Here is a 14,907-nt window from a genome sequence, read left to right on the forward strand (position 1 = left end):
AGGCAGAAGTTGAAAAAAGAGGTGCATTTTCTTTTATTGAAAATTGATAACTTAAAACATCTGAGCAAAAAGCAAAATCTGTCCAAAAAGCCTTTTTACAAATTATTTACATACAACAAGTTTGACTTGAATTTTGTTTTTTTCAGATTTTCATACATACATTGTGAACACATCGTGCCTCGAACTAACTGAGAGGGGAAAAATACAATTAAAACATACTTCATACTATGGCAAAAAGGAATGGTAACCAAGCCAACACATTGTGTTATTCATATCACAATGCAAAATGGTGTAAGGCAAACACAGTCCCCTGACTGCAGCACTGCACGTACTCTCGCTCCTCCAAGCAGACAGAGCAGCTTTGAATGAAGAATAATGCTAACCCATTGGTGGTATACGTGCTGTTTTTGTCTTGTTTTGATTTGTCATAATATTAAAAGACCCCTTCAGAATATCTCATACAAACACATGGTCAGAATGTACAAATATATTTTATCTTATAAATAAATTCAGTTTAAGTTAAATGGGAAGCTGAATCATTTGGTTTTGAGAAGAGACAAATAATACAAGAACAGAACCACTGAACTCTAAACACTTTCATTTCAAATCCTCACACTCCAGCAGGATCTCCAAAAGGTCCATGACAAACAAAACTTTTGGAAGATAGGGCTTACTAACTGTGAGAGGAAGAAAAGCATTTAAAAAACATAGAACCATGATGAGACTTCAGGGCCATGGCTCTTCCTCCAAACTCATGTTAGAGGAGGCACACAACGGCTGATCTCTGCACGATTGTGGAAGAAACAAAAGGGGAAAAGATGGAAGAATCACAGATGGTTTCGCCTTCAGCCAGTATTTAGAGGCAGCGATGGAAGTTGTGCACGGTAAGCATGTGGGAGAAGAGATTACGTAGAAAATCTGATGCTTGGAAGAGATCGATGAACACTTTCACCATGTGTTAGTACACATACACCAGCCTTTAGTTGCATGTGATGCAGTTTGAAGTTTGAACTTCTGAATGGTTGCTCTGAACCACATTAAGTTATGTGTTGCTATCACTTTTTGGACTTTCAGCATTTAGGATTTTGTCATATCATGTCTTCTCCATATGAACATAAATCTTACAGGCAAGAGACAAAAAAAAAAAAAAACAACCTTCCTTTGCACTGGTCTCAACAGAGACACAACACACATAGTATGCTCTCTTCACCTCAGCTCCATCAGTGCTATCTTTAAAGGAGGCACACTCAATGGTGGTTCTTCAATGTACTACTCTCTGTTGTTGTCTTCAACATAATCACTAAATATTAACCAAGTGGAATAGTAACTGCTCTGCTAATTTCAACAAGATCCTTCAGGAAGTTCTTGTGAGAATGAACTACATTAAGAACAAGAGCAGATGAGAATAGTAGATGTCATATATGTCTTTTAGACAATTAGAAACAAATAGTGCACATCCTTGGAAGTATCCCTGAGGTGGTTTGGCCATATCTCTGGTTTCAGTGATCAACAGTTCAAGGATGTTTCAGCTTTGCTCTGCACTTGTGTAAGCTTGTTACTAACAGGAGTAAAATAAGATGTCTTTATAGCTGTAGAAATAAAGGTCTCAAGGATCAGATGGTTGTATAAACAAAAGTTGGTGAGATGTTGATACAAGGTTGCTTGAATGTTGTTCAATAGTCCAAAAGATTTTTCTGGTGGTGAGAAGAGGAAGCTCTAGTCGCTGGGGATGCTTTGTAGATATGTGAGGATGTGCTGGATCTTCACCAGGCGTTCTTTGAGGCTTGTCATGGAGAGGACAGAGAGCTGGTACCGAGGGTCGATAGGCAGGACAGCCAGCAGCCACCAGCAGCAAGCTGGACCATTGGGAGTTGCCTAGAAGAGAGGAGGAAAACCAAACCATAAGACTATTGCGTTCACTATTGCTTATCTTTCAAGATCCGATAATATCATTTCTGTGATAATCTTTGAGCTAAAGTGCAGATCAGGTTACTGCCTAGAAGGTTTCTGAAAAGGACAATGTGGTGAAATAATTTTTAAGTGTGAAAATAGTGGTACACATCCATCTCACTTGAATTCAATCTTTTGAGAAGAGGGATAAATTTCCGTTTTCATTACAAAAAACTTTTTGTAACTTTAAATTTTAAATAATTTCGTTTGAGAGACAGTGCTTTGCTTTCTCACTACTCCTCCCAAAAAAACAACTACTGTGTCAGCATTTGAACCTAAATCTGAAAATTTTCTGTCATGTGTAGCAAGTATCAAACAGCAAAGGATGAGTACAACAATCAATACCATCGTAGCTCCTGAGCAACTGCCCTTCAGAGTTTTGTGTTACTATTCTTGTTCATGCAATTCATTTAACAGACAGAAGCCTCATTGCTTTCTCCTGTCTGCCCTCTTTTGCTGTAATTTCAGAGAAATCCATTCATCCCTGACATTGTTTCAAGCTAATCTGCTGACAAAAACTTTGAATGTGAATTTAAATGCACTTTGATTACGCATCAGGTAAGCTGTGGCTAAATTAAGTTCTCACTTTTTATTCATGGCGTTTTAAATGTACTAGTACTATATACTCAGCCCTGCAACTGTGTAATGACTGTTAAATGATATGAATCAATCAAAATGACCCTTTACAGTAATCTGCCAAAGGAATGCATGTCTGTGAGTTACATAGCTGAAAAAATCCCTGTTTCTTGGAGATAGAGGCTGAGCCAGTTACAAAATGTGCTTAACACTTACAAGGATTTGAAGTGAATGATGTTTACTATGTCTGTGCTACATTTTACTTTAAGACAAATGCACTAGCCGTTAACCAGAGTAATGCTGTATTTCTCCCTGGAGAAAAGATTTTCAAAAATTACCTAACAGCATCAAACCTCAGGACTGTGTGCTTTGCTTTCTTAGTGCATGTGCACGTGGTAGAATTGGGGATTCTCCTCATGACACTCTTCTGACGCAACATGGCCAGTGGGATTAAGCATGAAGCACCCATAAAGCTCTTTAGCCTATATTGTCAATAGACTCCGCCCCATGGTTGTCCTTAGAGCGGAGCCGTAATCCCTTTCAGTGCTGCAGACTGCAGGCTGCAAGCTGGAGCCAGAGCTGAGCTCAGATAACAACTGTGTTCCGGTATTAAGACCTCCATGGCAGGTGAATCCATGGTAATGTGGGTTTCCCAAAAAGACAAGTGTGTCATGAGTTGATCCAATTTCAGGTTAAGAATATAGTGACTAGCCAAGTCAAAGAGAGTAATAAAAGCTTTACAAACCCTGCAGTGTTTTGAAGAAAACCACTGCTTCCACAGAACTCAGCTGATACTGGTTCTGATAATAGTAACAGTCATATAATAAAGAACAGTGTCCCTTTGTTTATCTACCTGGTTATTTAAAAGTTGTGAAAACCACATGAACTGACAGCTGACAGTTAACCACACAACTTCTTGCTCTTAACAGACTATGCCCCACCGTCTGCTTAGCTGCCAACTGACTGCCGCACAATATCTTTACAAATAGATCTGTTGGACAAACTACATTACATTGACTTCTGAATCAATATCACTAATGCTGTTTTTCATATTGGCTCCTACTCTGGGGACTGACCACAAGCTCTGCATTATATTCTTGCACATTATTCATCATACACAGTAGTACTAAAGTAATTGTAGTAGCAATGAACTAGTAAAGCTGGGTGTCAGGACAAATTCAGAGGCATACAAAATGTATCTCATTTGCTTAACCAAGCTTAAATATCGGTGCAAATATTTGCCTGTATTAAATGACTCTGACTCAAGCATCTACACACCTACTACAGACTAATGCAGCAGTTACAATTCAACAACTTGTGACACTTGATATGAAATCAACACTTTTATAGTGTTTCAGATATAGTCCTCTATATTTCTACAAGATGGCAGAAGAGGGACACTGTACTGGATGTTTACCTGGATGTCAGCTTCTTGTTCTGGCATGGGTCCAAAGTGCTGCAGGATCTGGTTGTGGAAGCGGATCTTGAGGTTCTGAAACCAGACACGGGCCTGCTCGTACACTGCATCATGCAGCTCTTGTAGTCTCTCTAGCTCATCACTGTCCTCCACCTAACAGGCAAGAATCAGTCATTTAATACACCAGTCACTTTTACATGGTCTGAAAATAAAATCTAATCTATCTAATGTGACACCCCCATCAAAACCTGAAGACTTAAAAGGCAGTTTCATTTTTAAATCATAGATTTTGGGTGGAGAATGATATAAAAGCACAATATACCATTGATAATATAATTGAAATGATAGTCACGGTGGTTCTTACCCTAGTATCCTCCAAGTGTTCGATGTCAGCAGTGCTGTAACCATCCTTCATTCCTCGGGACAGGACCCGGAAACGTTTTCCTCCGATGGTGTCCACTACTGATCGTCCGTCAGGGAGGAAATGGACGCTCCTGATGATCAGCATGCAGCCATAATCTGCAAACCTGCATTGATGAACATAATGGTTCATTTTGAGTTTTAGCAGATCTATCATAAGCCATTAATTAATGTGTACAATGGAATCTAATGTCAATGAATGAGCAATTGACTGCCTGCTTGACAACAGTATTTCAGAGTGGATCTCATAACTGATGTTCTATAAGGAAACTCTTATCTGGATATGTAGATATGTCCATTTTAATATATTGCAAACCATACAATTCTATACCAGGTTTGTGCTTGCATGCTTACCCTTTCTGGGGATCATTAATACACATCCCGAACTGCTGCGTGCCCGTGTCCATGCATCGGCGAATCATGAGGCGGTAACGTGGCTCAAAGACATGCAGGGGGCAAGGCACGGTGGGGTAAGCCATGGTGCACACAAAGATAGGCACATTCTTTGTCAGACTGCACAGAGGACGAGAAGTAGATAAGGAGTTTAGACACTTTGAACATACAAAAATCTGATGATGAACACTGGAAAGAACCACACCAAAAAAAAGAAGAAAAAAAAGAAAATGCAAATGAATGGAAAGACTGCTTACTCAGAAAGTTCTCTGGTTTCTTCTAGATGAGTTTTAGTCCTCTCTGCATACTCCTGACTCAAATACTGTTTGATCATCATGTCCAAGACAGTTGTCACCACATACTTCCTACATGCTAGATACTGGAGAGGGCAGAAGGCAAGTTAACGATTGATACAGAAAGCAGGGAATACATATATTTTTGTATCACACTTGAAAAGTTACAAAAGAAGGTTAAAATCCATGTGCAACAAGACAAGAATGGTCTTTCACCTCTTTCAAACTCTCTTTACAGAGGGGACACTGGGGTGTATGGTCCAAGCAGCGTTCCAGGCAGTTTTTACAGAAGGTGTGGCCACAGGGTGTAGTCACAGGCTCATAAAACAACCTGTATTGATCACAGGAATTCAACGATCAACTGGTTGTTTGGAATGTTCTGTCTTTTACAAGCATTCATTGTGAGCTGGTATGTAATATTTACAGTAAATATGTGCATGAAGCTCGTAATGTGTCCTTACCTCATGCAGAGAGAGCACTCTAAGTCATTGGGGTCTAGCAGATTCTCAGGAACACTTCTGCAGGTTTTCGCTTTGGAAGCCAGCTGTTTTGAGCCTTTCGCAACACCTAAAGTCAAAGAAGGAAATGCTTTTTAAAATTAATTTTATTGACAAAAACATCATCTCTGACAGATATGATGCTGATTTGGTCCTTTAATAAGGCGTTAGGATATAAAATGTGCTCATCATTAACTTAGAGTCATAGTGTGGGGCATACACAGCAGAATGTCAGTGAGTGTCTACCTAACCCATTATACATTATTCCTGCAAAAAGTATTAAGTGTCCAATAAAGCCTGTGGTTATGCACCATTACAATGATTATATGTTTTGAGCTTTCATATAAGATATTATTATGACAACAGAAACAAACAGAATTTGATTTGGAAGTTGAACTATAATACACTGGGAAGACCTAATAGCAGTACAATGAAAAGCTTGACAACTGACCTTGTTTTTTATGTTTGCTACTTCCACTGTCCACGAAACATGGCTCTGTGTCTGACACTGACAACTTCCTCTTCAGCAGGCTCCCCTTGTCTTGGTCCCCCAGCTGAGGAGCAGAGCAAACTCTCTTCAAACCCTCCTCACCACAACTGGAGCCATGCATCCGAAGCGAATGAGCTCGGCTCAGACCAGGCCGCTCAAGACTTTCCCAGCGTTTCTGGAAGATGACACAAGCCCAAGTGTAAGATGATGATGAAGGTCTCTTTAACGATGTGGCAACAACTGCACTGAATCATTCCATTAATTACTATGTAACATCAGTATTATTATCCAGCGTGGTAATACCTGCTGGTTGTCCAGATGGTGATGTGCAGAGGCAGCTCGGACCTGGTGTTGGTGTTGTCTTTGGACTGGGCTCTGAGCTTGGGAATCGGCCACAAGGGTTTTGCTGCGCAAATGAGGCGATGTGTTCTGCGTTGTTTCCCTCAGCCCAACCTTGACATTCTTATCAGCCGGTGAGAGAAGGTCACACAGGATCTGTAAAAAGCACCTCAGTTTGTCAGCAAAGCAGTCCTGCTGAACAGGCATACTTCTCAAAATTCTGACTAAGAAACTGAATCTCCACAATGAAAAGGTGAATATGATGGCAGTCATTTGGTGCCAACATGGGTACTGGTGTCGATGTTGTCATATTTTACTTAAATAATCTTAAAACTAGGGCTCCCTGGTAGCTTAATGGATAAGCCGCATACCACATAACAATAACTCCTTTTCTTCTGAAAGAACATCTTGTAGCATTTAGCAGCCATGGTTACCATTGTTAAAAAATTAAGTCCTCTAAAATGTGTTAAATCAATAAGTTTTCGAGTTCAAAACATACAGTGTGTGATGAGGGAACGACGGACTCTCAGTAATACAAAAGTGTTATTGACAAAAGATTAAACTACACAATACTGTAAATCCAATTCTATAACCATGACCAAAATCCAACTTGGTTATAAAACACATGGTGATGTGAGAGGAACAGAGAGCGCAAACCTTGCACAACTTTGTGTTCTGTTCAGAATAGATATCAAGATGACCTCGTTTTAAACTCAGTGCATATGAACCAGTAGCAGAGAAAACATCAACCTTTCTTTCCAGTCCACTTAAACCTTAATGGCCTGATCATTCTAACCACATGTATATCTATAGATCTGTTAGTAAACTGGCTAGGTGCAAAGTAAAGATTTTAGTGATATATCTGTTAAATTTTTAGTTTCAACATTTACTCTTTATTCAGTTAAAATATAATTATATAAGAGCATTTAGAAGGTTTCATTTTACTTCAAAGATTCTTGTAAGTTTTTTTTCTATTTCTCACTGAGGACAATAAGAATGGATGCTGTCATTTTCATTAATTAGCTGTTTTCATTGCTGTTTCATTTTCATTACATGGATACTGGGGAGTCCTTTGAGGCTGTAAGTGTGATTACAGGCTGCACAAACATGATTTGACATTCTACTGATGCACGCTGTCTGGCTCCCACACTTTTTTTTAGACTAATGTCTAGTCTGAGTAGTGTCTCCCTCAGGATCAGAAGAATGAGGAATCCAGTCAAGATGCCAAAGCAACCAACAACCTTAAACAACGAGCACAATCAATTTCATACCTTTTTAACTAAAAGAAAACCAGAGCTGACTAATGTGATTATGTGCTTCTTATACAACGATGATTCAGAAATGATTACACAAAACTTCAGCAGCATTAGCAACTGAATCTAACAGAGTTTTATCCTGAAATGGCAACAAATTGTCATGTTTTTTTTTTTTTTAAAGTATATTTTTTGGGGCTTTTTATGCCTTTATTGGACAGGACAGTAGAGTAGAGAGACAGGAAATGGGGAGGCAGAGAGGGGGAATGACATGCAGTAAAGGCCGTCCGATGCGGGACTCGAACCAGGGCCAGCTGCAGCGAGGACGGTAGCCTCTACACATGGAGCGCCTGCTTAGACCACTACGCCACACGACGCCCCTTGTCATGTTATTTTGAGAATGTATGTTGCACTGGATACATGAATCAACTTTGTGTTCCTTATGTAACTTATGATGCTGTGGTCTGTCTATCAAGTGGTACTAATGTCATTACAGACAGAGTCACAGGACCGGATCCGCTAACAGCTTATGCAATTCCATGACAGATGATCCCGATAGAAAGAATGGACAATGTTCAAGGCTGAGAATGTAGAAGTACACATTTTGATTTATTTCTTTAAAAACACATCCATTCATTTACTTAACATTACTTATATGTAACCACTATGTATATGGTTGTAGCATAGAACGTATGCCGATTATTAATCAGTTTTTGTCAATTTCTCATTAGATTTTATCACAACCCGAAACAATGAATTTCTTGTCATTGTTTCATGAAACAGGCAACAATCTTCACCTCTGGATAGCCGTTAAATGTTTAGTGCTTCTACTTTCCAAATTATGTTAAGGTCATTTTTTCCATGTTTCTCTGAAGTGACTGTTTGATTGACACACAAAACATTTTAGCACAAGACAGTCTCTCTCCTCCATTTAAATAAACTGACTTAGATCAATATGGATGAGCAGAGTAACATGGCCATTGTAAGTAATGCCTGTCAGAACATTTCAGAGGCATTCAATGCACAATGAAAAGCCTATTAAAACCACAGCAATAAAAGAGGTGCTTTCATCAGGATGCCTATAAAACACAACATCTCCAACTTGCTGCCAGTTAAACTGTTTATTTATTCCTTGGGATTAAGTGGGATTTTAAAAGCTACGCCATGAAAAGAGACAGGTTCCATTAAGTCAGTGTACGATAATCGTAGATGCTAGCTATAAAAACAGAACAAATGGCTTTGTGCAACAAAGATCATCATGGGAGAACTTTACATTCCTGGCTATCCAATCAAAGAGCTGGATCACTCACACATCTAAATTCCTTGATGAGACGTTAAATCTTTGGCTTATGGTGTATTGAGTCTAGCTCCTCCAGCCTGCGTGCATCAACACTATGTGACCTCAGTTCAACTGACAACCAATCTTCAGAGCGCCAACAATTTTTGTCTCTTTCCTATCTCATACTTTCAGCGGATTAATCTCAACTCTTTCATTCTCTCACCTTTTCCACTTGTCTTTTAGCACAGGGGAAGTCCTCGTCCACAGCCAGGCAGTGGAGAAAGACTTGGAGAGACTCGTCCACCTGGCCCATCTCATGCAGCACCATAGCCTTCCTAAACAAAGCCTGAAAGAGCAGAAAGGAGCAACAGAAAGAGATTAATTTTACTTCTGTACCGGCATTTATGTTTTCATAGGGTATTCACTCTCATGCTTTTTTTTTTATTTGCCTACTGTGTACAGACAAAAACAATCCACTTTGAAACAGCCAGACAGAACACAAGCAGCTTTTTGCAGTATTTATATGCTTGTCAATAAATCAATATGAATCGACCAATTATGCAAGTGCTTTTACATGATATACTTTGCCCCACAGATACAGAATATCTGGGCTTCAACCCAGATATTTGGTCTCTTGTACTTGATGTTATAGTCACTAATGGCTTTGACCTTAATCACTTTCTCAGTTGTGGTCTAGAAAACCTTCTAATACTCTTCATGATACTCTTTCGTAACAAATCTATTTTTAAGAGGAACCCTTTTATACGACACTAAAATAGCAGGAGGTTGTTAAAAATATGCCTTGTAGTCAAACAAACAAACAAACAAACAAACATATAGGATCACCACAAAAAAATATTCTTGGATCATGATTCTGTAAATCAGCTGCCAAATCATGCAACCAAAATTATGTCTTCAACCAGGTTTATTCTATAACAAGGCAAATGAATGAATAAATTTGATGATGAACTGATCTGGCCCACAGGTTACAGGTCATTAACTTGTAACTATAATCCAATGAGACAACCAACGAGGTGCTCCCTGTCTAGGGCAGCTATCTTAAAATACTTTTCTTAGTAATGGCTGGCTGACCAATATATCATCACAGACTGACTGACAGATTAAACACATGCCAGCTTCTAGTGAGTAAAGACAGGTGTGTGAGCATATGTAAACAACCTCGCAATGCCACCATCCCTGTGGAACCAGGTGTAATCACATCATACAATTTGACTAATAACAACCAAATGCTTGCACAGAAGACATTTTCGATCAAACTTGAATTTATGTAACATTTTCTCCTGTTTCAACAATGATCTAATAAATTACTGCCGTATCAGTGACCTACTTCAGCAGAACAGCTGGACCCGGGACAAAACTCTGTGTCCTCCAAAGCCAGACAGTACTGTTTGAGAGCCATGTACGCCTCCGCTCGAGACAGTCGCGCCACCGCTGCCGTCTCTGGATCTGCAAAATACAGGATGAGATATATTACATGACAACATGACAAACAAGCTATATATCAACTCAATTCTGTACAAACAATGCAAATGAAAATAAGTTACAGAAACTTCAAAGAGCTCAGTGGATTTCACATTTTTATTCACCATAGTGGGCTGAATTAAAAGGGACACGAGTTTCAGATCCTAGCCTAAACTGCGACCACAAATTGAAACGTTGAAAAAGAATCTCTGCTTTTTGTTGGTGGCAGCAGCATTTTGTGGTATGGCTACATGGCCATATGTTCCTTTGGATGTACGTTTACTCTACAATTAGATATGTGACATCCCTCCCATTGCCCAACCATGTCAATCTGCTGTGAGCAAGTCTCAGCCTTTTGAAGCAGACTGTCCTGCAGACAATACTGACCAATGGTTTCTGTTTGTACACTAAGTTTACCTTCATTTCATGAACCGTTCGGTCAGTTATATTTTCTTCGTGGACTAAGCTGTAATTTTTCTGCACATGGCATGTCATCAATCCCAGTAATGTATTACCTTTCATTGAAACACATGGGATTTAGCTCATTTTTCTGATGTATTGCAGATGCTAATGTGAACAGGACCACTGGTTGTTTGTCTAGTCATTATAATGTCAGTTAAGTGTCCTTAATTATCTGGACGTTTCTGTCCTGCCTCTTAGATTGTCTGCAGCACTGAGGGCCATCACTGTCAAAAGCAGGTGGTATGACTGGATCACTCCTACTCCCCACAGTGGTATTAGTCTGCATTCCCAACCCAATGGCAAGTGACAGTTTTTGTTGTCAGAGGGTGGTAGACCAGTTATCCTCATATGTCCTTTAGTTATACAGTTCATGGTTTTTGTCCAAAATGCAGAACCACAGGATCATGTATGATTTTACAGACTGTCAACAATCAATCTGTCCTTAGGCAAATAAAACAAAATATCACACAGTTTAAACACATAGATGAAAAATTCCACTTAAACACCTCACTTTGGCTAGACAGTACATTAGGGCTGCAGCTAACAATCATAATTATCGATTAATCTGCTCATTATTTTGTCACTTAATTAATCATTTCGTCTATAAAATGTCACAAAAAAGTTAAAAATATTCATGATAATTTCCCAGAGCCCAAGGTAATGAATTGCTTAGTCTGTGCAAGCAACAGTCCAAAACCCAAACATATTAATTGTATTATCATTAAATGATAAGATGATATGAAAACTAGTAAATATTGACATTTGCTACTGGAAGCAATACATTTCTGGGATTTTTGCTTAAAAAATTACTTAAATAATGATTCGATTATCAAAATTCTTGTAACCCAGTAATTTAGGTCATGCCTTTCACAACTATCCTGTAGGCAATGTTTGAGTAACAGGGGTCAACAGGGCTACAGCAAGGTTACATATGTTGTTACATCACTTGACCCAAATACTATGGATGTCTCCATAAGCTCTCATAACCCAAGTGAAGGTCCAGAACAATTTCCCAGCCATACTGTCACAGCACCAGGACATTACATTGTGTTTTTTTTCTATGTCATTCTAAACTGCTGCACATTGGGATTCTCAATCATCTCAACATAATACGAACAACTGCGTAAAATAAAAAGGAAGACACAATGGTTCCCTCTTTGGGATTTAGTGGTTGTGAAGTAAAAAACTATATTATTTCTCTAACAGGGCAGTGCCTTACTCACAATGCAGCATACCATTATAGTTTGTATTTATAGTTACTTGTGTCATGATAACCACAATACTTTTTAGCCCTTTTTAACCAGAAAATTCTCAGTAGACTAGCAGGCAGTTTCCAACTGTGGGCCACCTCCACTGGGGCATGTGGGGGCTCAAGGACACACTAGACCATAGTTGTAAGGCTGCAACTAAGAATATTTTTCATGAACAATTAATTACCAAACTATTTTTCAACTTAACAATTAATAGTTCAGTCTATAAAAATCAGATATTTGACAAAAATGTTGCAGAGCTTTAAATGACAACTTAATAGGTCTTGTTCTGTTAAACCAATTTAAGTACCCCCCCCACACACACACACACACACACACAAAAGGACTATAGTACTGTAGGCCCAGGAAAAGCAGCAAATATGCTCTTTGAGATGGTGAAACCACCAAATATTTGGTATTCTGCTAAATAAAAGCAACACTAAATCAATTATCAAAATGTTGATGCTGAAATGCCAATTATTTTTATGTAAAGCGACTAATCACTTAATTGACTCATTGTTTCAGATCTAATTATCTCATTCATTTCACCTTTGCCAACTTTAACGTAAGGTAATGTTGGGATTTGAACCAGCAGCCCCTCCAGCCACATACCTCCTGTATCACAAGTGTGTTATCTAAATATCATCTGCCACAAATGTACCCTTTTTTTCATTGCATAATGTCAGGGTTTGTTACAAAAGCTAACTCATAGAGTGTCTATCTGGCCCACCAGCCTGCCCCTGCCTCCTAAATTGATCCACAAATGCTGTATTCATCCCCTTTTAAAACATTTATGAAACGCTGGCTCGTAGCAGTGATAGCAATTACAAAATACAAATGCCCTCCCCCTTAATAAGTTACAAAACTGCCCCAATATGTGTCACGACCTGCCTTATGCAACTTGCACCGAGTGCGCATGCTCAACTTGTGAACTTTCGTAAGCAGGACCTGCCTGATTACACGACAGTCAATGGGAGGAGGCTGACACCAGAACAACACATGGAGTACTGGACTTAGTTTTCAAAATGTTGGTCAGTGGAACTCGGGATTTGCTGGCATCAAACAATTATAGTGTAATGTTCAAGCATTTTCCTATCATTTCTACACAGAGTTTGTAATGCAGCGTCTCAACAACACGTGATGCTCGTATCACCCCCACTGAGAGTGCGCAGCAGAAGACACACAGCCAGGAAACACCTCTCTCCTCCAGTCAGCATGAATGTGTAAGGTTATGCTAACACTTACCACTATCGATAACATCGGTCGCTAGCGACACAGCCTCTTGGTAGCGTTTACTCCTGCACAGCTCGTCCACTTCACATAGTGTTTTCGACTTTTTCAGCTCATCGGGGAACCATTTATCTAAAAGTCCGCACAGAATTACATTGGCTTTCTCCTCGCCCCCCACGGCTTCACTACACAGCTTACATTTGGAGAGCAGCCGTCGTTGTAAACACCTCTTACAGTATGAGTGTCCACATGCTATAGTCACAGGTTCACCTAGAAAGCTACGACAGTTGGGACAGTCAAACACATCGCCCCCACGGCTGTCCCGATTCCGGCCCGAAGGTGCCTCCGGTCCGGCCGCTTTCCTCTTAAAGTTTCGGAGGATACAGTCCACAAAAGTGCTCAGTTGCTCGGGTCGCACAGGGCCGTATTGCATGGCCACTGAAAACCAGTCAATGGCTTCTTTGGGGCAGTTTTCCGATGATAGCGCGTTGGCTTTCTGTAGAATAAGTTGATGGTGGTCCTCCTCTGCCGAGACGTCGTCCGAGTCCGCTGCGCCGATGAAGAAGGCGCTTCTCTCCTCCGTAGCGTCCTCCACTTGCGTTTGGAGCGACATTATAGCGTCTAAAAAATTAGAAATAAGTGTTATGTAGATTTGGGTTTTCTTCTGTTAGTCTGTCTATACATTTCTAAAGCTGCCGCGGTCCATCGTTCTGCAGTGAACGGACTTTCCCATAGACACCCGTTTGTTACATAAAAAGCACAGTCACGTGAGCAGCAGGCTCGGGCCGTGATTGGTCAGAACGTTTCGGTTACAAAACATGCGTTGTGAAGTTTCATAACTACGGAAAGGACGTTGTGAAGTTGACTGACTGTGCCAGATCACAGTGCTACCATTTGAACTCGACTCCTCTGCTCTTAAACCCCCACAGACTGGAACTTAAAACAATAGAATAAAACAAAAAACATATTACATAAGTACTTTTTGATATATCGATCGATACAATTTTGAAAGCTGTCTGAAAACTTATTCAGAAAACCCCTTTATAACTGGTTGTGTAATAACATTTTATAACACATTCTAAGTTTCTATTTTATATAATTTATTTTATCTTGCCTGGCTGTGTCTAGCCACTAGAATATTTCATTATCACTTTGTAAAACTTCTTTCTAAGTGACCTCCACATATTCTTTTCTTGCAAGTAGCAAATTTTGCATAAAAAACAATGGAAAAAAAATCAAAGCAATTGGCCTAAGGCTGGATTACCATCCCTGTAGTGGGCAACTGCCCAGGGGCCCAAAAGCACTAGGTTTACGCTACTCTAATTCTGTCTACATAATCTGATCTCTTGCCAATTTGATAGAAATTTGCACAGATGAAGTGTGCCAGGCCCTCAACCCTCCATCTTGCGGCCTACGTCTGTCTCTCAAAATGTAGTTTTAAGACCTCATCTGCCTTCCTAAAAGAACTACAAGGCTGCAGCCAACAATTATTTTCATCATCAATACATCTGACAATTATTTTCTTGAATAATTTATTGATTGTTTAGTATATAAATTGTCAGAAAATAGGGAAAGC

The 14,907-nt window shown here is 39.6% G+C and overlaps 1 protein-coding gene across 1 annotated transcript; it reads right to left on the reverse strand.

Moving 5' to 3' along the window:
- Positions 1-9: 9 nt before the first annotated feature.
- lonrf1l (LON peptidase N-terminal domain and ring finger 1, like) lies at positions 10-14,082 on the reverse strand. The gene is made up of 12 exons (XM_056372322.1): positions 13,347-14,082; positions 10,256-10,374; positions 9,131-9,253; positions 6,340-6,531; positions 5,998-6,211; positions 5,511-5,616; positions 5,266-5,380; positions 5,014-5,135; positions 4,718-4,876; positions 4,308-4,470; positions 3,944-4,096; positions 10-1,875 (listed from the first exon to the last, which is right to left on the reverse strand). Exons 1-12 carry the CDS (start codon positions 13,942-13,944, stop codon positions 1,717-1,719), a joined length of 2,223 nt encoding a protein of 740 aa, XP_056228297.1. The 5' UTR covers positions 13,945-14,082; the 3' UTR covers positions 10-1,716.
- Positions 14,083-14,907: the final 825 nt, after the last annotated feature.

This window comes from Seriola aureovittata, chromosome 3, assembly GCF_021018895.1.
Source record: "Seriola aureovittata isolate HTS-2021-v1 ecotype China chromosome 3, ASM2101889v1, whole genome shotgun sequence".
Classification (NCBI taxonomy): Eukaryota; Metazoa; Chordata; class Actinopteri; order Carangiformes; family Carangidae; genus Seriola; species Seriola aureovittata.

Bases quoted from the DNA above. Each gene is read 5' to 3' on its own strand.
- lonrf1l (XM_056372322.1), bottom strand. From the start codon at position 13,944: ATGTCGCTCCAAACGCAAGTGGAGGACGCTACGGAGGAGAGAAGCGCC. The intron at 6,532-9,130 runs GTGAGAGAATGA...TGCTTTTTACAG, and splicing joins CTAAAAGACAAGTGGAAAAG to ATCCTGTGTGACCTTCTCTC. The intron at 1,876-3,943 runs GTAAACATCCAG...CCTCTCTTCTAG, and splicing joins AACAAGAAGCTGACATCCAG to GCAACTCCCAATGGTCCAGC.